The 24178-nt window shown below is 43.3% G+C and overlaps 1 protein-coding gene across 3 annotated transcripts in view; it reads right to left on the reverse strand.

Moving 5' to 3' along the window:
• The window catches only part of SMAD1 (SMAD family member 1), a 68603-nt gene that overhangs the window by 11373 nt on the left and 33052 nt on the right, over nt 1-24178 (reverse strand). For all 3 annotated transcript variants that reach the window (XM_059697910.1, XM_059697913.1, XM_059697911.1), the window contains exons 3-4: nt 5128-5385; nt 2488-2604 (exon numbers count right to left, since the gene is read on the reverse strand). In XM_059697910.1, coding sequence (XP_059553893.1) covers nt 2488-2604; nt 5128-5385 — 375 coding nt within the window. The remainder of the gene's footprint in view (nt 1-2487; nt 2605-5127; nt 5386-24178) is intronic.

Raw genomic sequence — 24178 nt, forward strand, 5'->3', positions numbered from 1 at the left:
AGCAGGTGTGTTTTGTCTCTCCATTCCCAGAATGGGCCAACAATGGAAATTACCCAACTTTACTGACAGGATGCAGCTTGTTAAGTCAAATCTCTTAAGACTAACAAATCTCCAAACAGAACATGCTTCTAAATATTTGCAACTAGAAGGTTCTAAAGATAAGTTCCTTCTGTAGTAAAACCTCTTATACCACTGCATTAGAGATTCCAGGAATACAAGCCAGATATAGCCAGCATGCCAGTATGTAACGATCTGAGGTTTATGGTCTTGAATATATAATCATAAAAAAAAGGAAAGAAAATCCGAATTGGAGGCAAGTACTTCTGTGTTCTTAACATCAACCTCCATAATATTAAAATGCACTTTACTTTAGAATTCGGTACAGAAAAGAAGGAAAATGATCGTTAAGAAATCACTCAGCCACAGAAAAAGAGGAAATACTGCCATTTGCGACAACATGGATGGATCTTGAGACTATCATGCTAAAGCAAAATAAATCAGACAAAAAAAGCTAAAAACCATATGACTTCACTCTTGTGCGATATAAAACTGAAAGCAACAAATGAACAAACAAGAAAAGCAAAAACTCATAGACACAGACAAAACAGTACACTTGAAATCTATCTAATTTTATTAACCAATGTCACCCCAATAAATTTAGTAAAAAATTAAAGAGAACCACACAAACTTTAACTGCTTTATACACTGAAGCGGGTGAGCTAAAAGCATGCTTGCTAAGCAATTATCCCTTGTCAATTTGCTATATTTCAAAGAGCGAAAGTCTAGTGATTTACAAGTGTCAAATCTTAAACAGGGCTGCAACATCATTAACAGGATGCTTTATCAACTATCAGTGTTGTTCAAAATACGTTCATCTAGGTTGGAGGTTGACAATATTTTTTTCTATAAAAGGCCAGAAAAGTTTTGTAAGCCACGTGGTCTCTATGGCAACTACTCAACAGTACCCTAGTAGTGCAACAGCAGCAACAGATAATATGAAATGAATGAACACAGTGTGTCCTAATAAAACTTTATTTATAAAAACAGGAAGAGTCTGAATTAACCTGGAGACTGTAGTGTACTGACCCCTGCTCTAGGAAAACCACTCCAAATTAAACAACAGCAACAAAAAAGGCCAACGTTCCTTCCTCATGAAAAAATTAACTAGAAACTTATTCTAATGGAGAAAATGTTTAAAGCTATTTAAAGGTCAATTTCCTGAAATCAGACATTTTAGACTTAACAATAATATTTACAGGTCAGCATGCTCATAACTGTATATGCCATCCTTTCCTGCAATCCTGATCCCCAAATAAAAATCCCAAAGATGTGTGAGACAGGAGTTCTTTTCTCCAACCAGAACCTTTGTTGGCTCATAACCATATGTTTGAGAGGATGTTCTAGAGATCATCAGAGCCAACAAAAAAGGTGTACATTCCAGTTTATCACACTGCACATCTAAGAAAGGTTGAGTTTACCATCAAATTTTAAGAACTTCAAAAATACAAGCAAGTCTGACAAAGTGTGAGGTGTCCTAAATTTTAATTATAAAGTTGATGAGAATGACCTAAGACATATCTAGTCATCGAATTGCATTTCAACTCCAATGTGTGTAAGGTCTGCACAAATTCGATGGCCCAGGCCATGTGCCGAGTGCACCTGTGCAGCACTGTCCTCCGTGAGAAGTTGTGGGAGCAGCTTTACTCAACGGCGTGGCCGTGACTTCCTACCGATGCTCAGACTTTCCCAGCACTCATTTACCTGGGCTCCCTGCTCCCTTAAGCCACTCGACTTGGCACTGCAGCCCTGGAGGAAGGATGGCGTCCTCCCCTATGTCATGGCCAAGGAGTATGCAGAGCTGCAAACAGACCCGCCCTCTACTTGAGAGACAAAGAACCTTCGTTCTGCTTAGAGCTCTTCCGGGTGAAGACAGGAAAGACATGCGCCTCAACTTCTTTTAGCAGCGAGGTTAGAAACAAACACAGAAAGCAAGAAAGAAGCGAACGTATGGTTTGTGCCAGCTGCCCTGTGCATGGAGGGGGTGGAGGGGGCTGGAAAATAGAGGGGGTTGATCACTATCTATCCCAGCTACAAAAGAACCTTCTTCTCCAAAGCCTTGTGACATGAACTCCTAGTTTTGGAAATCACCCGTGGAAACTCCACTTAGGTATTGTTATGATCATCATTTCTCAATGCCCCTTTGTCCTTAAAAATACTCTTTTTTCACCAATTCAGAATTACTAAGTATGGAAGCTCTAACATGACTGCTCAATTACACGTAGGCCTTCATTAGTTCAATCAGTGTGTTTGTTCTTCACAGCAAAGACTTACCTGTAACCCAAGGAATTGTTTCTGCAGAGCCTCTTATTGTGCTGTCTTCCTCAAATAGCTATCTTTTTAAAGACTAATGCAATTTTGTGAGAGAAAGCCACATTTGGGCAGATAAACCTGAGACTCTCAAAAGGGAATCAGCGGCAATTCCTTTACCTCCTCTGTTGATTTCGGGGGGCAGTGAAGGAGCCATCATGTTTGTGTCCATTGGCTGAGAGCCATCCTGGGTCATGGGGTCTTCAGGGGGCAGGTAAGCAGGTGGGGGCGTATCAGCTACAAAGTAAAAAAAGAAAAGAAACAAAAAAAAAAAACCCATAATTTTTAAATCCTTAATAAACACACACACTTAAAACATATATATCCTCTTCTGTCCTGAAATTCGTAAGAGATTAAGTTGCTGTTCCCACCACGCTTTCCGAAGATTGGAGGCTCCGGACACTGGACTGCTGTGCACTTTCTGAGAATTGCTACCATCTCGTGATCTTACACAATTTTAGTCAAAACTCAGGGGGAGGAAAAGCACTGAGTGCCAGTCCTGGAAGTGGTCTGCCAGTCTGGGATGGTGCCATTGGAACACACTCGGACGAGCATTTAAACCACCTTGGGTACAACCCACGCTGAGCGGGCCTCTGCCTTTCCCTCGCACTGGTAGATGGAAAACCTCTGAAGGCTCTAGAGGACTTCTCAAGAAAGGGGCTTCAGGGTCTCCTACATGCAACCTGTGGGCCCGTAGGAATCACCACTGAGTTTCATTACTCAACTTTCTGACTGAACTTAATTTTTCAAGACTTTAGGCGACCTGTCAGGACCACCTTCTCCCACCCTCTTAAATAATCACTAATTTTAAAACCCCTAATAGCGGAAGAGGAAACAAATCCGTTTATCACAGCTATCTTTTATTTCAGAATTTACATATATGTTTCCTCTGGAAAGTCATAGGCAACTGGCAAATAAGAGGCAGCAAACAATATTGATTTCGGAAACAAAGACCATCACACAGGTATTCTTAAACAAAGAGCATGGTTTTCCCAAAAACAAGTTACTCCCTGGCTAGCGTGAGCCCATGGGGCACACGGGGCAGAGCAGGGAACAAAGTCTCACCCTAGGGACCCACGCTAACTTAGGTAAGTCCCCTAGACCACTCGGGCAACCCTCAAATGCAAATACTAACTGGGCTCCACTAGAGTTCCGCAGCGATTTCCCAAGACTGACTGTTCCAAGGTTGAATCACAGCACCCAGTGACTTCCCACAGTCCAGCTGTTAACGAGCAAGGGCTCGGAGCACAAAGACAGGGCTGTGGGGACCTTATCCAGCTGCCTTTTTCACCCTTCTCCAGCTTCTTTTAATTCGGCTTCTTCCCTGCACCTGGAACACTGACTTGGCTTCACTTCCAGTCAGGAAGGAAGACAGCCTCCCCCGAGACCAAAGACAACACATTTCTCCAAACACACAGGTGACACTTCATGGGCAACCCACGGCATCAGCACCACTGAGAGGGACCAGACGCCACCGGTGGTGCCCACTGTCCCCACAAGTGCCTCCTCCACCTCCTCTTCTTCACATTTCCCCTGCTGGGCCTGAGCCTCCATCCCTCGGCAGCCGGGGAAGAAGTGTACATCCAAGCAATAACCTTCAAGTTTTTCACCCTTGGACCCACCCCGGTTTGCCACTGCTCAAAAGCCTTCTGAAGTTATCTCCTCCCTATTATCCTGTTCACCACACACAAAGGGTCTGAAAGGGTGTGGATAGAAGTCACCAGATGCTATTAGCTTGATTTTTTTAAACTAGTCAATCTCCCACCCTCATCTGAAACAGTTTTGCATTGAAAACCAAGCAAAACAAGGCAAAGTAACCAGGCTTAAAATAAAAGGAAGCAATAGATACATAAATTCCAGATAGCAATATCAAGTGTGGACCACTTTTCAATTTTTGAGGACATACCCATGCTGATGTCGAATTCAAATTTACTTAAAAAAAAAACAAAAAACATTTCAGTGGCCCAATGAACATGCTTGCCCACTCGTTCATAGAGGTTAAGTATGCAGATGCCAAGTATATCTTTATTTCGACTATGTTTCTTGAGGTCTACTGGCAAGAAATTCGTTACTAATCATTTTTGGTCTCTGAGGTGCTGGCTTATTAACCTATTAACTTGACAAACAAAATGTCCTAATTAATCATCTATTCTGATAAATATTACACCATCAGTTAAGTCTGAAAAAGGAGGATAATTGTTTTCTGTCTTTGCTAAGTTAAACAAGCAGATGGTTTCCAGTACATCTGTTGCAATTCCTTTGTTGTTAAAGTATATGTTTCTTGGGATTACATCACCCCTTAAATGAATTTAATTAAGAAGGGGACTGTGATCCCTCAGGAAATATCTTTTCTGAGGTTGCACTTGCAGCAGGGGTTTTAATTCCACGTATGAAATGATGCTGATGGAGCCTGTGTTTCTCCTAAAGCAAATGTGTGCAATACACTATTTTTCTCTTCCTTTTATCAAGAGCAAAGACTGTTAACAATGATGCCACGCCCAGAAAGATGCAGCTGTTTCGAAGCCCTTCAGAATAAAAACATAAAACTTATTTGAGCATCTGTGCCTGACAAATAAAACAAGACATGTGCCTATGACTTAGCGATGAGGTCTTCTTTCAACCAGTCGGGTCCTGAGCCCTGGAGCACAGGGCCATGTACCAGAGCGGACACCCTCTCCCTCCAGGCACACCAGCTTCTCCCCACACTGTGATAACACTGTGGGAACTGCCCACAGAACAGCCCCCAACAGTGCAACCTACCTGGCATCTGAAAAGGGCTTCCTGGGTCAGAGCTGGTGGGAGAATGAGGGTAGGTGCTACTGCTGCTTCCGGGAGAGTTGGGGTAGCTGCTGTTGGGGGAGTGAGGGAACGGGTGGCTGTTGGGCTGCTGGAAAGAATCCGGAAAAGTGGCGTTGAGTGGCATGTGAGGCTCATTTTGTCCTAAGTTGCGGAACTGAGCTAAGAGGCTGTGCTGAGGGTTATATTCACTGTGTCTCGGGACCAGCACTGGAGGAAGAACTGGAAAAAAAAGAAAAAGACAAAAATGAGAATGATGGAAATCTATAACAACATCGCGATAAAGTTGTAGCATAACCTGTACATAACAAATTATCTGAACCCTGCCCTGCTGCCCACTCGAAAGCGCCATCCAAATGAAAAGCCATTTTTCACTCAGGAACAAATGCGCTAAAAAAAATACTGTCCCTTTAGAATCACTGGAGACTTATGGTGAAGATGAGCGGCAGTGACAGACTGTTGGGGAAAGTCTGCAAAATACATCCATGTGGGTTAACAAGTTATGGCTCCCCTATTCTCAACTGTTTCATTTACTAAAAACCAAAGCACAATTAAGAGCATGCATATGTCATCACTGACGAGTCCACTTTATATCCCTGGCTGATAAGACTTGACATTTAAGAGTTAATAATGCCTATTAATGATATGAATTATTCACCATACATGTTTTAAATGGACCCAACTCACTTTAAACCAAAAGGAAGTGAATAAAGGTGAGAGGGTAAAATCAGTGAACAGTATAAATCCAAATGCCAATGAAGACAGTTAATTGGACAAAATAGGATATTTTGTGGGACAGACTTTAAGTTGTGTCCTCCTAGTCCAGCTGTGGGCAAACTACGGCCCGCGGGCCGGATCCGGCCCGTTTGAAATGAATAAAACTATTGAAAAAAAAGACCGTACCCTTTTATGTAATGATGTTTACTTTGAATTTATATTAGTTCACACAAACACTCCATCCATGCTTTTGTTCCGGCCCTCCGGTCCAGTTTAAGAACCCATTGTGGCCCTCGAGTCAAAAAGTTTGCCCACCCCTGTCCTAGTCATATAGTCACATGCCGCTTAATAACAGGGAACACTGTAATGGCATGGGCGTTAATATGACTGGCAGGCCAGTAGGTTTGTTTACACCAGCGTCATTACAAGCATGTGAGGAATGCGTTTTGCTACCGCATCACAACCACTATGATGTTACTAGGCGACAGGAAGTTTTCATCTCCATTATAATCTTACACTAGAGGCCCAGTGCACGAAATTCATTCGGGGGGTGGGGTGGGGTTTGGGGGGGGGGGCAAGCGGTCCCTCAGCCCGGCCTGCGCCCTCCCGCAGTCCGGGAGCCCTTGGGGGATGTCGGACATCCTTAGCGCTGCTACGGAGACAGAGACAGGAGAGGCTCCCAGCTGAGCGGCGCCCCCCCCCACTCCCCCCCCCCCCCCCGTGGGAGCACATTGACCACCAGGGGGCAGCTCCTGTGTTGAGTGTCTGCCCCCTGGTAGTCTGTGCGCATCCTAGCAACCGGTTGTTCCCCCGTTCGGCTGATTCGCATATTAGCCTTTTCTTATATAGGATTATATTGGATATGTGTGGTCTGTTGTTGACCAAGAGTGTTCTGAGGTACATGACTGTACCTTGGGAACATCTTTTCTCTAAGGATCTTAGTGTATTTACCCACTTATCAGTCATCCTATTTACTACCTGGTAGGTTAAAAAAAAAAAGACATTTTATACAATCCACATTTTGCTAGGTGAATACTTAAGGCCAAAACTGTTTGTATCAGTAGAGAAGGAAAGAAAACAAGCCATGCCTCAAAGCTCTGTGTGTGAGGAGCCTAAGGAGTTAATAATTAGCATGGTCGGAAATCTCCAGCAGCAGAGCCCCTACAAGTACACGAGAGTCCAGGGGAAGGGCTGGCAAACAGAGCCCTCACCAGGGTTAGAGCCTAGCTTCCTGCCAGGGTCACCAGATGGCTCTCCCCAGTAACAAAGGCCCTTGGAATCCCTGCTGTTCCGTGGCCTTGGCTAGAAAGACAAAAACAACCCATTTGGTAAACTGTATGGGAGGAGAGAGGAAGACATTTAAAATCTGTTATTGTTGCTGGGAGTTAGGATTCAGAATTTATTTTCCCAATGAAACAATACTTAGAGGCTTTAGGAATTAAGTAGATTTTTGAGGGCTATCCAGGGAATTTATCCATAATTTCTAACATTTCTACAGGGGGGAAAAAGTGCTCTTAACACTTGGATCATCACTTATTCATGAGCTGAAAAATGTTAAAAGTTTCTCATACGCTGTATCTTAAATTTTACATAATCCTGTAGCAATGTGATGTCCCTACTATTGGGCCCCTTAGAAACAAACCCTGTTAATACAATAAATAAATGTATTTTCTTTTAAGCACAGTGATGGAATCTGCCCAAACCAAGTCATTAAAAGAATAAGTCCTCCTTTTACCTTTCAATAGCCACCTGAAGTGTAATCTACTTTGTTTTGTTGAACAAAAAATTTCCGACAGTCTTAAAGGCTCACCCTACACCAAAAGAAATCTATATTCCAAAATAAACTCATGCTATGAAATAGTCCACTGCCTTTAAATTGTTTATGCAATCAAACATTCTCTTTTTCTTTTAGCTGCTGCAGCTTATGGTAAGTTACCACTTTACAACTTGCCTTGTTTGGTCATCTAGCTATTGCCTCATTTCTGATTGGTACCTTTCAAAGGGGGCAAATATTGGCCTCTGTACCCCTCCCTACAAAGGTAGCACCAGACAGCAATTTGAATCAATTCTCCATTTTAACCCTTCAGAGGACCCCTAACCCCCAACACACACACACACACACACACACACACACACACACACACACACACCCCTGCACCCCAAGCTGATACTCTGCACAGTGTTCCGGTAACTGCTGTGTGGTGTGCAGTGGTCTGGCTCCCAGGCACAGGGCTATCCTTAGTGGACATTACAGGTGAGCCTGACCAGCTTTTGCTAATCACTGGGAGAAGTGCGCTACCAGCTACAATAAATTAGCATCCGATGAACTTGACAAGAAAAATGACGTTTTTCCTCCCCTCTGACTATTGAGATGATTTTGCCACTGCTGACATAGGTACAGGTATCTTTTAATAAACTTAAAAAATGTATTGATGTATCACACATCTACCCTAAAATGCACAAATCTTCATATAAATGAAATCATACAGACTCATGTATCTAGCTTCTTTGGTTCAGCATTATGTCTGTGAAACCCACCCATGGTGTGTATAGCATCTTATTATGCATATATATTACAATTATTTACTCAGTCCCTCCACCTAACCTCCTCAGAGGATAATCAATTTCATTTTTTTTCTGATTTATCCTTCCTTTAAAAAAAATAAAATACATAAATATATGCTTTCTTTCTTTTAATTTTCTTTTTTTGTTGCTAATCCTCACCCGAGGCCATTTTTCCCCACTGATTTTTAGAGAGAGTGGAAGGGAAGAAGGGGGGGGGGGAGAGAGAGAGAGAGAGAGAGAGAGAGAGAGAGAGAGAGAGAGAAACATCAATGTGAAACACATCAATTGGCTTCCTCTCGAATGTGCCCCCCACTGGGGCCATGGATTAAGCCTGCAACCCGGGTGTGTGCCCTTGACCGGTAATCAAACTCAAGACCTTTTGGTGTGCGGGCCAACACTCCAACCACTGAGCACACCAGCCAGGATAAATATATGCTCTCTTACTTCATTTTTATTCCTAAAAATGAAAGTCAGCCTACTATGCTTTTTCTCACTATATCCTAGAATTAACTTCACTTTAATTTATAAAGATCTTCCTCATTTGTCTTTACAGCTAATAACACCATCGTTTATTCAACCAATCTCCCATGGCTGGGAATTTACATAGTTTACAATATTTTACCATCAGATATAATACTGCAATGAATAAGCCAGCACATATATGTTGTACTGTGCAAGGTGTAGCTCCAGGATAAATTCCTAGACATGGAAATCCTGGGTGAAAGGGTAAATGCAGGTATTATTTTGCTATTGTCGAGTACCCCTTATTAGGGTGGCAGCATTTTGCATTGCCACCAGCAACATATGAGGATGACTTTTTCCCCACAGCTTCCAGGACAGACTATGTTGTCAAGCTTTTGATTTTTTTTGGACACTCTGATGGGTGACAAATGGTATTTTGGTGCAATTTTAATTTACATTTCTCTTAGTATGGTGAAAGTTGATAGTTCAGAGGACATTTTAATATCGTGTGTGTGTGTGTGTGTGTGTGTGTGTGTGTGTGTGTGAATTGTCAGCTTGTGTCCTTTGCCCATTTTGGGGTAATTTTTCATTTAAAAATATATATTAGAGATGTCAACCCATGATATATTTATATGTCACAAATACTTTATCACAACCTGTCTTGATTTTGCTTCTGTGCAAGTTTATTTTTGGGCTGCAAATTTATCAATAATTTATTTTACTGTATGTGGATTTTGATTCATAGAAAGCTCACTCCTACACCCAGATCGTAAGGAGGAATTCACCCATGTATTCTTGGAGTGCATATAAAGTTTCTTATTTTACTTAGAGCTCTGATCCATTTGGAGTGCAGTTTTATTTATAGTAGGAGGAACAGATCTAATTTCATCTTTTTCCAAATGGCTAGCCAGTTGCCCCAACACCATTAAAAAGCCCATCTTTGTCCCAGTGACTGGAGATACCACTTTTCTCATAAAGTTCCATACATGTTAGGGTCTGTTTTTAGGCATTCCATTCCATTCTATTCTAGTCTGTGCCCCAATACCGCTCTGTTTTAATTATAGAGGCTTTATAGTATGTTTTAATATAGACAGGGCTAGTCCCCTCTCACAGTTCTTCGTTTTCAATGCTGCATGCTTACTTTTCCATATGAACTTTACTTATCACTTTGTCTGCTTTCAGAAAAAAAGGTATTATTGGTACTTTGATTGGGAACATATTATATTTATACATTACCTTACTAAGAATGAATGTCTTGATTATGTTGAAGTGTCCTAGTCAAGAACTAGGAAGGTCTGCTCAAGACTACTTCTGTGTATTTCAGGAGTGTTCTATAGTTCTGGTCTGTATGAGTTTGTGAGGGCTGCCGTAACAAAATACCACAGACCGAGTGCTTAAACAACAGAAATTTATTTACTCAAAGTTCTGGAGGCTGGAGTTCCGAGGTCAAGGTTTCTCCTGAGGCCTCTCCTCTTGGCTTGCAGTTGAGCACTTTCTTGCTGTGTCCTCATATCGCTTTTCCCCCTAGTGTCTCTCTGTATGTCCTAATCTGCTCTTCTAATAAGAACACCAGTCGGCTTGGATTAGAGCTCACTCCAATGGCCTAATTTTAACTTTTTAAAGGCCCTATCTCCGAATACAGTCACACTCTGAGGTACTTATGATTGGGGTTCCAATATATAAATTGGGGGGAGGGGGAGGGGGAGGGTCACAATTCAATCTATAACACTGACCATAGGTTTTAAATTTCTCGTTAAATTTATTCTTAAGTGTTTTATCTTTTCTGCTGCTATTTTAAATGGGGTTTTCTCTTCCATTATATCTTCTAATTGGTAATGACATATATGGTTATTGATATTTATGATATTTCTGTTACCTTTTTATTTCCTACTACCTGGGTGACTTCTTTTGTTGTCTGAGTTAGTTTTACCTTTGATTCATTAGAGAGCTCTCAAGATAAATGATCATGTCACCAACAAATACAGTTTTAATTTTCCCGTTTCAGCTGTTTTCTCTTGTCTAATTGCATTGGTGAGTACTGCCAATATAATGTTAAAAAGTAGTAAAGATAGTTAACTTCCTTGACTTATTCTTAACCTTGGTGAAAATGCCTCTACTGTTTCCCCATTAAGAAGCTGACTTTAATAGGAGAGAGAAAGGGTGACAGAAGGAGACTTGACTTGGGGTGATGAACACACAATACAATATACAGATGATGTATTCTAGAATTTTACTCCTGAAACCTATGCAATTTTATTAACCAATATCAGCCCAATAAATTCAATAAAAAAGTTAAAAAAAAAAAAAGCTGACTTTAGGACTATAGGACTAAGGGGGTGTGTGTGTGTGTGTGTGTGTGTGTGTGTGTGTGTGTGTGTGTGTGTTTAAGGAAGTATCCACTTGTAATCCCGTTACATATCCATTCAGTAGAACACTACTCAGCAACAAAAAGGAATGAAATATTGATTCACACAACATGAATGAAGCTCCAGGTAATATGCTGCAAGAAGGCTGACAAAGAGTGCAAGCTATATGATTTCATGCACATGCAAACCAATGTATGGTGACACAAAGCAGACCAGTAGTTTCCTGGGGAAGAGGCCAGGGGCTGGAGGGAGAGACTGCAAAGGTGCAGGAGTGAACTTGTGTGGGTGATGAGTATGTCCATGATCCAGGTTATGGTGATGTTTTCAGAGGTATACACCAACACTAACCACACTGGACGTTTTAAAAATGTGTAGTGTATTCTATGCCAAGCTTTCCTCAATAAAACATTCAAAAAAGGAATGTAAAGAGGCAATTTAAAATGGTCCTTTACTGATTTTTTTAAATGGCTAAAATGTCCTATTATCTATTCCTTTTCCATTCCCGTCTTCAAGGTTCTTCCTCTGAGCTCTCCATAGTACATTCCCCAACTAAAACGGTTTTTCCCACTAGCTCTACTTTGGGGGCTCTAAATGTACGTCTCCCAACTCAGAATCCTCATCCAGGAAAGGAATTCCAGTTCTTGGCACAGATACGTCAGCTCTCACAGTGAAAACCAACCGAAGATACTGAAGGGAAAGAGCTGCAGAAAGCCTGGTGTTAAAGTGGAGATGACACTGGAGACATACAGGGTGTCATATGGCCCCGTTAAGAGTTAGTAAGCAGAACAGAAAGATACACAGTCTTTCCGAGAGACATGTCCCCAGTCTTTCTCAACATTTTCCACCCAAGTAAACGTCAGTGACAGAGGAGAAGATACTAATCAGGGGTCCCAGCGGCTCCCCTGGAATTATGGAATGGCACTGAAATTTTTCTCTATCTCACCAAAGTCACATATATTTTATGGTTATGCTCTACTCCTCTCTACTTCTCAAATACAAAAATACTTTACATAACTTACAATCAAGTAAAACTGACACTCCAGGAAGACGGTCCATGTTACCCATGGCTTTGGGTATGCAATTATGGCACACTGGTTGGGATGTGTGGATTTCCTATTTACTCAGTGTCACAATTCTCAGAAAACTGCAGTAAAAAGTGGCTGATGATAGCAAGGAGGGAGACAGATAAGATATCAAGCTAAACTCTAGAACTAAGAGGATTTATGTGGAAGCAAGGAAAAACATATCAGGTTGATTTTAGGGGATCACTGTATTACACAAAATTCACATGGACACGATTATAATTATTTGCTATAAGCCTAGAACCATGCTTAACACATCACACCACTTTGCAAATAAGAGTGCTGAGGGGTACTCACCTGAAGTCACATAGAAAGTTTCAAGAGTTGGGAAGGCAATGTGCGCTCTCAACCGTGGTGTCCTACGGCCTCAAAGACTCAAGGTGTCTAGGAATGCTACACTCTGTTCTATACAGCCTGCTTAAGACATGGATGAATAGAACAAATTCCAGAATGTCTCTGGACAAATTAAAGTTAAGGTCACTCCATTTAAAGGAGAAAACTCTAATTTAATAAGCTCAGTTATGATAAGCACCTAACTCCCTGATGATGGATAATAAGTGAATCATTATCAAACCTGATCTGTTTCATCTGACAACTTCTCTAAGTAGGGTGTCTCTATGTTCTGGTTTGCCTGGGACAGTCCCAATGTGCACCTGTTCTCTGATGGAATTATTCACAGGTGACCCTTGTCGCGCTCAAAAGTGTCCTGGTTTGAACAATAAATACTATGGCTCTTCAAACTACAAACAATAATGAAGTCATTTCAGAAGAGGGAAGAGATGAGCCTGGGGTCTGGGGCAGCGGCCAGCCCTCGAAAGAAGCATTACTGTGGAAGAGGTACCCGGAAGCTGGTGAGGCAGGGGTAAGTCCCCCTTTCCCCCCACATCACACACACAAGCTCCTCTCACCTGTGTGGCACCTACAGGACAATGCAGCTGCTCGTCTAGACATTTCTCTCCACCCCACCCAGTGCTTGTTCCTTTCCCTTCAGCAATATTTCAGGGAAGAGATTAAGCAATCTGTTTTCTACTGGTGGACAAGGAAAGAATAAGCATCCAGACTAATTATCCACGTTTAAACACATCTACATGGGATTCTTATTTCTTGGAGCGGGGTGGTGGTGGTGGTGGGAGGGTGACGATCCAGCTCCAAGAATGAGCGTTTAGGTACCACAGGGTAGCAGCTGGCTATTTTCCATTAGGTCTGTGTCGATGAACACAGGCAAGGGCCTGGCCCAGTACAGCATAGGGAATACGGTTAATAATAGTGTAATAACTATTTTTAAAAAACGGAATGAGGATTTGCAAACTCTAGGCCTGACTCAGGTCAGAAACAGGAAGACAGGGTGAGGAATGCCTTCCTCTTAATCTTTTCTTTCCGTGTGTCAGGCTATTTCCATTTTATGGAAACAGAAATCTGGGAGCACGGTGTCTCCCGGGGGCCCTTGTCTGCAGAGCCCTGAATAGGGCCACTCCTGCTTGGCAGCGTCACAGAAGGACTGTGGCTGCGGCTTCCCTTTGAGGGCGGCTCCCACTGGTTCATTTGAATGCAAAGAATCTCCTTTGAAAGAAGCAGCCAATATTAAAACGCTTTCTTTACACCCGTATGTTTCTTTTTTATATGAATCATTTTAAAATCAGACTGTGTGTGTTGCTCCTATATTTTCGGGAGTTCTAATCCTGGTAAAAACCCTAAGCTAGCTCCACACCCCCTCCGCAGAGGCATTCTGGAAGAGAAAAGGCTCCTCCTCGGGGATTTCACCACCCCCCCCTCGGTCCCTTGAAAATCTCCCATTGCTGCGTGCCTTTAGAAGGAGGAAAAGCGTTCTTCCTTTCTTTTCCTGACCTCTCAGGAGGGGGAAATCAGATTTCTGCCTTTTCTCAGTGAGGCACCTCTGCTTTTCAAAGTGTTTATGCATCTCTTTCGGTTAAAAAAAATAAATAAATAAAACCCCTTTTTGGTTAGAAAAAAACAAACTAAGAAAGTTTCAGGAGATATTTTCGTTCCAGGAAGCGAGTTTCAGGAGACATTTGTGATTCTGCTGTTGGACTCGGCTTTTCTGCGTTGCCAAGGCACAAGGAGGAGGAATGAAAAAGAAACAGCTAAAATTGGAAAGAGGGGCTGAGCTTTGGAAAGCATCCATACACCCTCTAGATCCTGGAGGGCATCCCGTACACCCTCTAGACCGGGGAGCTTTTCCGAGATTGGGAAGTACGGTCTGAAATTGGATCACCACGTTGTCAGTAAATATGTAACCGAGTAAATAGGAAATCCACACGTTCCAACCCCAACGCTCAACACCCACGTTGTCAGTAGTAAAGCTGTGCAGCAACCAGACTAAGGCCCACAAGTGACCCACCAAACGTTTATGGACACACTTTCTTTGAACACAGGAGAGAGTTCTATAGCAACGCTGCCAGGTCCTTGCCTGCGTCTGTCGACACAGATGTAATGGAAAAGAGCTATCTGCTAGCCAGGGGCACATGAACACCTTTTAGTTCTGAAGACTCGGAACAGGCATTTAGGTGAGGAGTCCAGACACCCGAGTTCTGGTCCTGGCTATGATAATAATTACTTTTGTGACTTTGAGCAAATCACTTGACTTCTCAGAGTCTCAACTTCCTCACACACAAAAGCAAGGGACTTGAACTCCAGGGCCCTCCCTGCCCGCTGTGCAAGTCTCCTGGCTGATGATAATGCTGCCGCGCCTGCATCTGCAGCTCCACCGCATTCGGAGTTCAGTGCCGACTGTGTCTCGGCTGGGTCTCAGGACACACCACTGAGGTCACCTATGAGTGGAAAGGTGGCCGGGGCTAATCAAGAATGGCCCGACAGCCAGTCCAGCGGCAGCAGTTCTCATTTGAAGACAGGTTGAAGGGGGAAAGGCACAAGCGGGCAAAGCAGCTGTGCCCAGTGTAATATTGATACCAGACATATGGCCCTAGACAACGTGTGTCCAGTGACAAGCACAGAAACATTTTAAGTACGAAGTGACGGAGAGGACAAGACCACTTAGATGTTAACAGCATCACATACAGCATATGTAGGAAGTAAAAATCCGATCTCAGGATATATCAGAAAAATTTTACACTAAGATTCTCAGAACCTTTAATGGAGGTTAAATTAAAAATATATATCCCTAAGTGGTGTCACTTGATCTTTTTGTTTGCTTATTGGTGGTGAGGCGATGGCAGGGGAGATCTGAAATAATCCTATATAATAAAAGCCTAATATGCTAAAGTGTCCAGTTGTTCGTTCAACCAATCAAAGTGTAATATGCTAATGATATGCTAAGGCTGCTCAACTGCTTGCTATGACATGCACTGACCACCAGGGGGCAGACACTCTGACCGGTAGGTTAGCTTGCTGCTGGCGTCTGGCTGATTGGGACTGAGCGAGATGGGCCAGACAGGCCCTGGAGCCTTACCTTTGTCCCTCCCCGACTGGCCAATCTCCCACATCCCTTCCTAACCCCTATCGTGCACTGGTGGGGTCTCTTGGCCTGGCCTGAGCCCTCTCATAATCTGGCGGTGGCAGGAGCCTTTCCCACCTCCGCTGCAGAGCTAAGGATGTCCGACTGCCCATGGGGAGTGGGCCTAAGCTGGCAGTCGGACATCCCCCGAGGGCTCTCAGACTGTGAGAGGATGCAGACTGGGTTGAGGGGATCCCCACCCCCCGCTGAGTACATAAATTGCATGCACCAGGCCTCTAGTATTAGATAAAGTTCACTGAGCATGACACATACACCCATGGAACACGAACTGCGGGCGAGGCACTGTGCAGGGCACCGCAGAGGGACAACCACTGTCCTTCCCCACGTGGAGTTTCCAAGAGATGGCTGAACCCTCGCAACACAGGAGGAAGCTGACTCAGCCCAGCTCAGCAGCACAGCCACCGTTACACAGCTGCTACCCTGAGGGCCAGAGTTTGAAGCAAGGTCATAACCACCAGACTACATTACTCAGTGCTACAAAACTGGGAAGAGATTGTAGAAGTTGTTTATAAAGTTCTCCTCCACTTTTTTGATTGGGTTTTCTTTGGGTGGGAGGCATCTTTTAAAAATTAAGATGGTTTTGCCTAAATGTAGCAACTTTGTAGTATTTTTTTTCTAAGCAAACATCCATTACTCTTGAGCACAAATACATGAATAGAAGACAAACATGTGAACACAATTTGAATATAAGCAGAGAAATAAATTGTATTCACTAACAACAGCATCTTGAAGTTTTAAGAAAGCCATGAAATTTACGTCAAAGAAAATCTAAATCAAACTCAACTTCTGAGAGCCCGACGTCCTAGATCATTCCAGGCCAGATTCCTTGAAACAACTCTTGTCTGTGAGCTACACACCCACAGTCCATCCTCTACAACCCCATGACCCTGTCCAGATTCCTGCCCCAATCTCACCCCACTCTCACCCAGCCTTTTCAAGCTTCTCACAGCTTCCATCTGCTAGTGTCATACTCTGTATCCTTTGCTCACTTGGGCACATTTTCAATTTATTCTTTAAACCTCACCTCTCACTAGTAAAATGGAATAGTATTTTCTCAGATTTTTTAAATTTAACATTTATATAGTGCTTATACTATATGCCTAGTGCTGTAGTAAATATTACCCCTTTAATCCTCCTAACAACGGTAACAAAGGCGCTGTCATTACCTCCATTTTATAAAAGTGGATGCTGAGGTGTAGAGGTGAAATGACTCGCCTATGTATATGTAACCATCGGAGACAGGATTCAAACCCAGGCAGCTTGGCTTCAGAACCTAGGTGCTTTAACCACTGTGGTATGCAGTCTCTCTCAATGTCACGCAGGTATGTTTTAACAAGTTCCTTGGCTATAGTAAGCACAGTGGGATAGTTACTATTACACGAAGACTACTTTTATGGAAATAACCATCCCCAGGAGTCACACCTGGCAGCATGGCTTAACTTCTAAATGCAGTTGAATGTAATCAGTTCCCATTTGGAATTCAAATTTGACTCTGTTAAAAATATTCCGAGAAATAGACACTAGTTGTCAATGATAAAGTTTGACCAACGGGAAATAAATCAAGGCTCCATGAAAACTTGAAGCACAGGTGTGGACGCTCTCAATTTACCATGATCAACCCCAAATGCATGCATTTCTGGTCACATGCTCCCCTACTAAAAACTATGGGTACCCTGCCCCTTTGGGAAAGAGAAAAAAAATTGATTAAAGGGAAGCAGCACAGTGTGGGGTTAGAGCATGAATTGTGAAGTTGGACTTGAAGTTGAATTCTAGCCTCTCCAGTGACAAGTTGTGTGACAACCTAGCTGCACAGCAATGGTCCTGTGGGTACCTCTACCGTGTAATCCCTGCCACAACCCTGGGCAGCAGATATGTTCTCCCCCCGTGTCACAGGTAGGAAACACAAGCTCAACGAGGACAAGAAACTGGCCCAAGGTCAAAGATATCGAGTGCCAGAATTTTAATCCAGGCCTTCTGACCTGAGATTTTCCAGACCAAAGAGAAATCGGTATCTCCTTTGAATAATTGTATTTGTCCCAAATTTCCTAAAAGCTCCACATTCACCAGTCGGCAACCAGCATTCTTCAGTGAGCAAGAGCCCTCCTCGCCCGTCCCCACTTACTTACTATCAGCATGGAGTCCTACTGTTACCCCCAACGGTTTCTAATTCATTTCTGTCCTTGATTACTGTGCGGCTCAACTGTCTGATTTAGCCAGGGGCTCACCCCTGAGTCCTTATGACAAGCTCCCATCAGTTTTCTCTTTTCAAAACAACTCATTTTTAAATTAGCTGTTCTTTTTTTTCCTAAGTAAAAGCTACAGCTTACATATTTCAACAGCATTTACCCACAACTGCTGCCTGACTTGATCTTTACATAAATACCTGTCTCGCACACCACTAGACCTTGGGTAAACTTTACAGAAGCTCAAAGGAAAAAAATCCTGCTGAATCTGCTACAGCGCTAGCTTGATGTGATTTAGGGAAATTACAGGGAAACATAAAGGAAAAAACATACAAGGCGATTCCGCTTGGTTGTCCTATATATGTTTACTTTTAGATTACAAGAAGTTGCCCCAATATCACTTATAAGCAGCACAGGCTCTCTTCCTGCCTTATTGTGACGGAAGATTCCGGACAGCCAAGCAGGCAGATGGTCAGGCGACAGTGATGTGGCCACATGAGCCAGACCACTTACTCCTTAGACCAGAAATGGCTTTTCCGTGCGGAAGAGTGAAGAATGGAGAACAGCAGCATGCCTCGGAGAGCTGTTTTAGAGATGAGGCAGGGGTGTGGTAGAGCGTAAACCGGACCTTCCATTGTCAAGGTGTGCTAAGATTCCGGAGCATAAAACAACCGTTCGAAGAACTGGAGGGGGGAAATTGCCAGACAGCCCTATGTTGACTTGGGTCTTTGTATTTACACACAGTCCGTGTTTCCAGGACTAGATCTTTCTAGATCTTTTATCAGGGAAGTTACTGACTTCTGGTTGCATAACCCGCGGCAGCCCTAGTGTTAGGAAAGGCAGACCTGTACCGAGGGGCACTGCAGGCCAGGGCTGAAGGTCACAGGGATGGAGAAGTCCCGCTGATGCAAGGGGAAGGGGTGAGACGCAGGTGAGTGCTGCTCTCCCATCTCCTCCCCACCGGGAAGATCCCTGTTGACACTGTGGAGGCCCAGACAGGCTAAAGGCAGGGAAACGGGAGTCTGCAGCTTCTCAAACTAACCCCAAAACCAGCATCGAAGGACTACAGGAATCCACAGCCACGCTGGCAAATTAACATTTGGGCTTTTTAACTCTCCAGAGCACTCGTCAGGCCCTTTGAGACTATTAGCGCAGGGCTCATGGGACCCTATAGCTGCCCACAGTCCGTGAGCTCAGCTCTTTGCAATCAATTTCCTCTCTTTGCTCCCCTGACCCCTCCCCAAAGGAATCTGATTTTCCCAAATATCAGGGCAGAGGCCTGATGCCGAGTCTTTCACGGGAACATTCGCGTTTTGAAATGGGAAAAGACAAGGGGGTGGACATACATTTCAGAAAGACATCTCCAGTCTTTTCCGTGAGCCCTTTGGTACCTAGTAGCAAGGAGGCTGCGAGGAAATCCGAGATCCTCAGCCCGAGGTCCCACATCAGCCCACCTCGCCTTCCATTTCTCTCACCTTCCCAAGTGTCCATCAAGAGCACGGGCGCTGTCAGCACGGGCAAGTCGCCTGTGGCTCTTTCACTCCGGCCACATGAAACGTTCCCGACCCGACCAGAACTCACTGGCTGAGGATGACCCACCTGTGGGCAAAATAAGCCCTAAAGCACGACTCATAGGTCTCAATATTATCTCACCCAAAGGCGGACTTGGAAGTATTAGCCAGGCATTCTCTTTAATTTTCACATAAGTGCAATCAGTGTATACACCACTTCTTTCATTTATCATGACAAATACTTTTCTATGGTTTTCAAAATTGTTCTTTTCCATCATTGTGTGTGTGTGTGTGTGTGTGTGTGTGTGTGTTCTGCTTCTAACACGGGCTGTGGTTCCTTTGGTGCTATAAACCAGCAGTGGTGGATGGAAGAGTGCTGAACTTTAAATAAACCAGCAAAATCTGAAAATAGCTGCTCTTGCCCACCTAATGTTGCAGAGACAGAAAAACGAATGAAACAGAGGATAAAGGTCAGGAAAGCAAAAGTAGGAGAAAGATGCTTAGTATAATCTGTAGCAAACAGTCTTAAAATTTCAAATTGGAGTAGATTTAGCAAAAGAAAATGTCAACTCAGAAACAAATCACATAACTGTCTAGATGTCCGCTTCCATGTATGTAATTTATGTAAAAATAACAATTAGTGGCTGCTAAAACTTTCCATCTGTTCATCTATTAATAAAAACACACAAAACCAATGCCCCAAATAATGTACTAAAAAATCAGAATAAACTTCACATTCTGCCTTAGTTTTAAAATATGGAATCCACTAAAAAATCTGGGTATAGCCCGGCTGGTGTGGCTCAGTGGTTGATTGTTGACCTATAAACCAGGAGGTCATGGTTCCACCCCTGGTCAGGGCACATGCCTGGGTTGCAGGCTCGATCCCCAGTGTGGGGCATGTGGGAAGCAGCCCACCAATGATTCTCTCTCATCATTGATGTCTCTAGCTCTCTGTCCCTCTCCTTTCCTCTCTGAAATCAATAAAATGTTAAAACACACACACACACAAAACTCATATTAAATATATATATGTATATATATATATATATATATCCTATTAAATATATATATATGTATATATATATAAATCCATCCATACATACATACCTGCATATAAAATCCTACTCATGATTATATTACCTCATCTGTTCTAGTATTATTGTAAATGACAATGATGAAATTATCAAACACAAGCCAAACACCAATGATAGTATCTAGGAGAACAATTCACCATCTAAACTCCATGTCCACTTGGCTGAGTGTTGAGCTTGGATAAGAGACAGAAGTAGCTACTAAATACTGTGTCAAAACAGAACTTCCACCTGGATGGAGACTGGAGCGCTGATGGACTGAGCGAGAGTCAGTGCTCAGGTGGGACGCTCTCCTCACCCCAGGCGTCCCTCCCGAGGAAGCTTCTGCAAACAGCCTCCGTGGCTCTTCCCCACCACCCACCCGCAGGTACATGTACCTCTTAAGAGCTTTTAAAACATTCTTCCTTCATCCCAATGTCATACACACCTCCCTCACCAAGAGCCTTAGAGAACCATCCAGACTACGACTAGAAATGTATAGTTACTACCCACAGCAGTATATCTGCACCACAGTAACTTATGGAACACACATGTGCTCAATTTCCTCCTAGCCTTGACTTTCCATTTTAATTTGTTTTCCCTGGTCTACTTTATTAGTACTACTTTCCTCTTTATTGTATATCTTCTTATAAACTGATCTAAATCCTCTGTACAATGAAACATACCTGTATGTCTGCACCACCATGGAGACTGGAACACAATGCCCAGATGTGTGAGCCGAGTGAGCTTTCTGAGCGGCCACTCTCAGGCTTGTCAGAGTTAGCTGCGCCCCCTGTCCGTGCTTCTATTATACAACGTGGCACACTGTGCTGTTATTACATGCCAGTCGTTCTTGGGTGGACTCAGTTCCTGAGGAGGAGTATGTGTGCCATAAATGTCTGAAGAGAAATTTAGATGTAGACGAACACAGAGCGATAGCTAACTGTGTGTGTCACCTCGACTGGGCTAAGGGATGCCTAGATGGATGGTAAATGCTATTTCTGGATGTGTCTGTGGAGGGTCTTTGGACTGCAGACCGAGTAGAGAGGCTGCAAGCTGCCCTCATTAATGCAGGTGGGCATCATGCAAAGGCAAAGAAAGGGCAAATTTGCTTTTTCTTTTTGCTTGAACTGAGGTGTCTTTTCCGGCCCTGGGACACGGGTGCTCCTAGGTCTCAGGTCTTGGACTAGGCCTGGGAGTGACACCACCAGCTTTTCCTGGTTCTCCAGTCTGCAGACAGCAGGTCGTGAGATGCCTCAGCCTCTAGGCTCATGTGAGCCAAAGCCTATAATAAACCTCCTCTGATCTATCTATCTATCTGTCTGTGTCTGTGTCTGTATCTGTATCTGTATCTGTATCTGTATCTGTATCTGTATCTGTATCTGTATCTGTGTCTGTATCTGTATCTGTATCTGTATCTGTGTCTGTGTCTGTATCTGTATCTGTATCCTACTGATTTTGTTTCTCTGGAGAACCCTGAATACACATATCTTAATGTTTTATTTTAATAGTTAAAATTGTTGCTAATTAACCCCAAATCTTCAAAGCACTTGTAGTGATCCTATCTTGGTATCTGAATTACAACTTCAGTTATCAGACTCCTAGATAGCACCACTCAGATAAACGAATACTTCTCCAAATGGATGCACTAACACAAGACTTAAAAACCAACAGAGAAAAAAGAAAACCCAATCACCTGGATAAGATAGAAGTTTCTGTCACCACTGCTTCAAGTAAAATCATTCCAATATAAAAGAAACACATTTTTTAGAAAAGATATTGACTTTTGTTTTTTAAAAATATTAACTGCACTACATCTCGATCCTTGAGTACGTAATGTCTTTTTAATATTCTGTGCGTGAAAATATGAAGTATGCACAGAGCACCTTGCTGCGTGTCCAAGCACAACGCTGTCGGGAGGAAAAGCTGGGGTGTGACTGTCGGAGTCGAGAGCTGAACTACCTGCTTCTTCCTGAATCACTACTTCTTAAAAAAATATATTTTATTGATTATTTTACAAAGAGGAAGGGAGAGGGATAGAAAGTTAGAAACATCGATCAGTTGTCTCCTGCACACCCCCTACTGGGGGTGTGCCCGCAACCAAGGTACATGCCCTTGACCGGAATTGAACCTGGGACCCTTCACTCCGAAGGCCGACGCTCTATCCACTGAGCCAAACCAGGTACGGCCTGAATCACTACTTTTTATTTATATATATATATATATATATATATATATTTTTTTTTTTTTTTCTTAATTGATTTTTTACAGAGAGGAAGGGAGAGGGATAGAGAGTTAGAAACATCAATGAGAGAGAAACATCGATCAGCTGCCTCCTGTACAACCCCTACTGGGGATGTGCCCACAACCAGGGTACATGCCCTTGATCAGAATCAAACCTGGGACCCTTCAGTCTGCAGGCCGATGCTCTATCCACTGAGCCAAACTGGTCAGGGCCCGAATCACTACTTTTTAAGTTGAGATCATTGTGGATTCACATGCAGCTGTACGACATAATACAGAGAAATCGGGCCTACCCTTTACCCAGCCTCTTCCAATGGCAACACCTTGCAAAACTACAGAACAACCTCAGGATCAGAATACTGACACTGATTACAATCACGACACAGAGAATGTCCAGCAACCCAAGGATCTCTCCTGGTACCCTTGACAGCCACACCCACTCTCCTCCTCAGCCCCTGGCAGCCACCAATTCCTCCTCCTTTCCTGTCATGTAAAGACTTCCTCTTCGAGGTAAAATTCACCGAGTGACAAATGACATAATGACCGAAGCAACCAGAGTCAGAAACCCGCATTCCAGCAACAGGTGAAGAGGATTTTAGGTGCATTTCATTCTTCCAGCAGCTGGGAGCCATTACGCTGAAAATGAAAGCACCTGGAAGCTAACTGCAGGGTGTTACTTTAAAGATCAAAATGGAAATCTCAGAATTTCAAGCTCAGGTTCAACGTGGCCTTTCAAGTTAATGAAGTTCAAAGGACAGAAGATAATTTTCAAGAACCATGTGAAACACATAAAAAAGAAAAGAAACAAGCCGAACGACAGGAAGTCTCCGTGAAGCCATTTTAGTAGCAGCAGACAGCAGCTGAATGGTCTCCTCACAACCACAGTCAGATGACTTCCTTAACCGCTGTCAGCATTTCCTTTGGTAAAGGAAAAGAAAACCCACACTTACCCCGACCACTAATGAGCAGCCTTGATTCTAAGGCTACTCAACGTCCAAGGAAAGAGTCACCTGTTACATCAGCAGCAGGGCCATCGTCTTCAGAAGCTGCATGAACTTTCTCTTTCCTATAAACTGCCCAAACACTTGCAGAAAGAGAGACTCTTAACATCACGCGCTTAAATAATCTTATTTGTACACACAGTTACGTCGCACTTCTTGGCGGGCCTACGTTCCGAGGAATGCATCGTTAGGAGATCCTGTCATTGTGTGAACATCACAGGGTGCACTTACACCAGTGGCTCTCAACCTCCTGGCCCTTTAAATGCAGTTCCTCATGTTGGGACCCAACCATAAAATTATGTTCGTTGCTACTTCATCATT

Source organism: Myotis daubentonii, chromosome 5 (assembly GCF_963259705.1).
Source record: "Myotis daubentonii chromosome 5, mMyoDau2.1, whole genome shotgun sequence".
NCBI lineage: Eukaryota > Metazoa > Chordata > Mammalia > Chiroptera > Vespertilionidae > Myotis > Myotis daubentonii.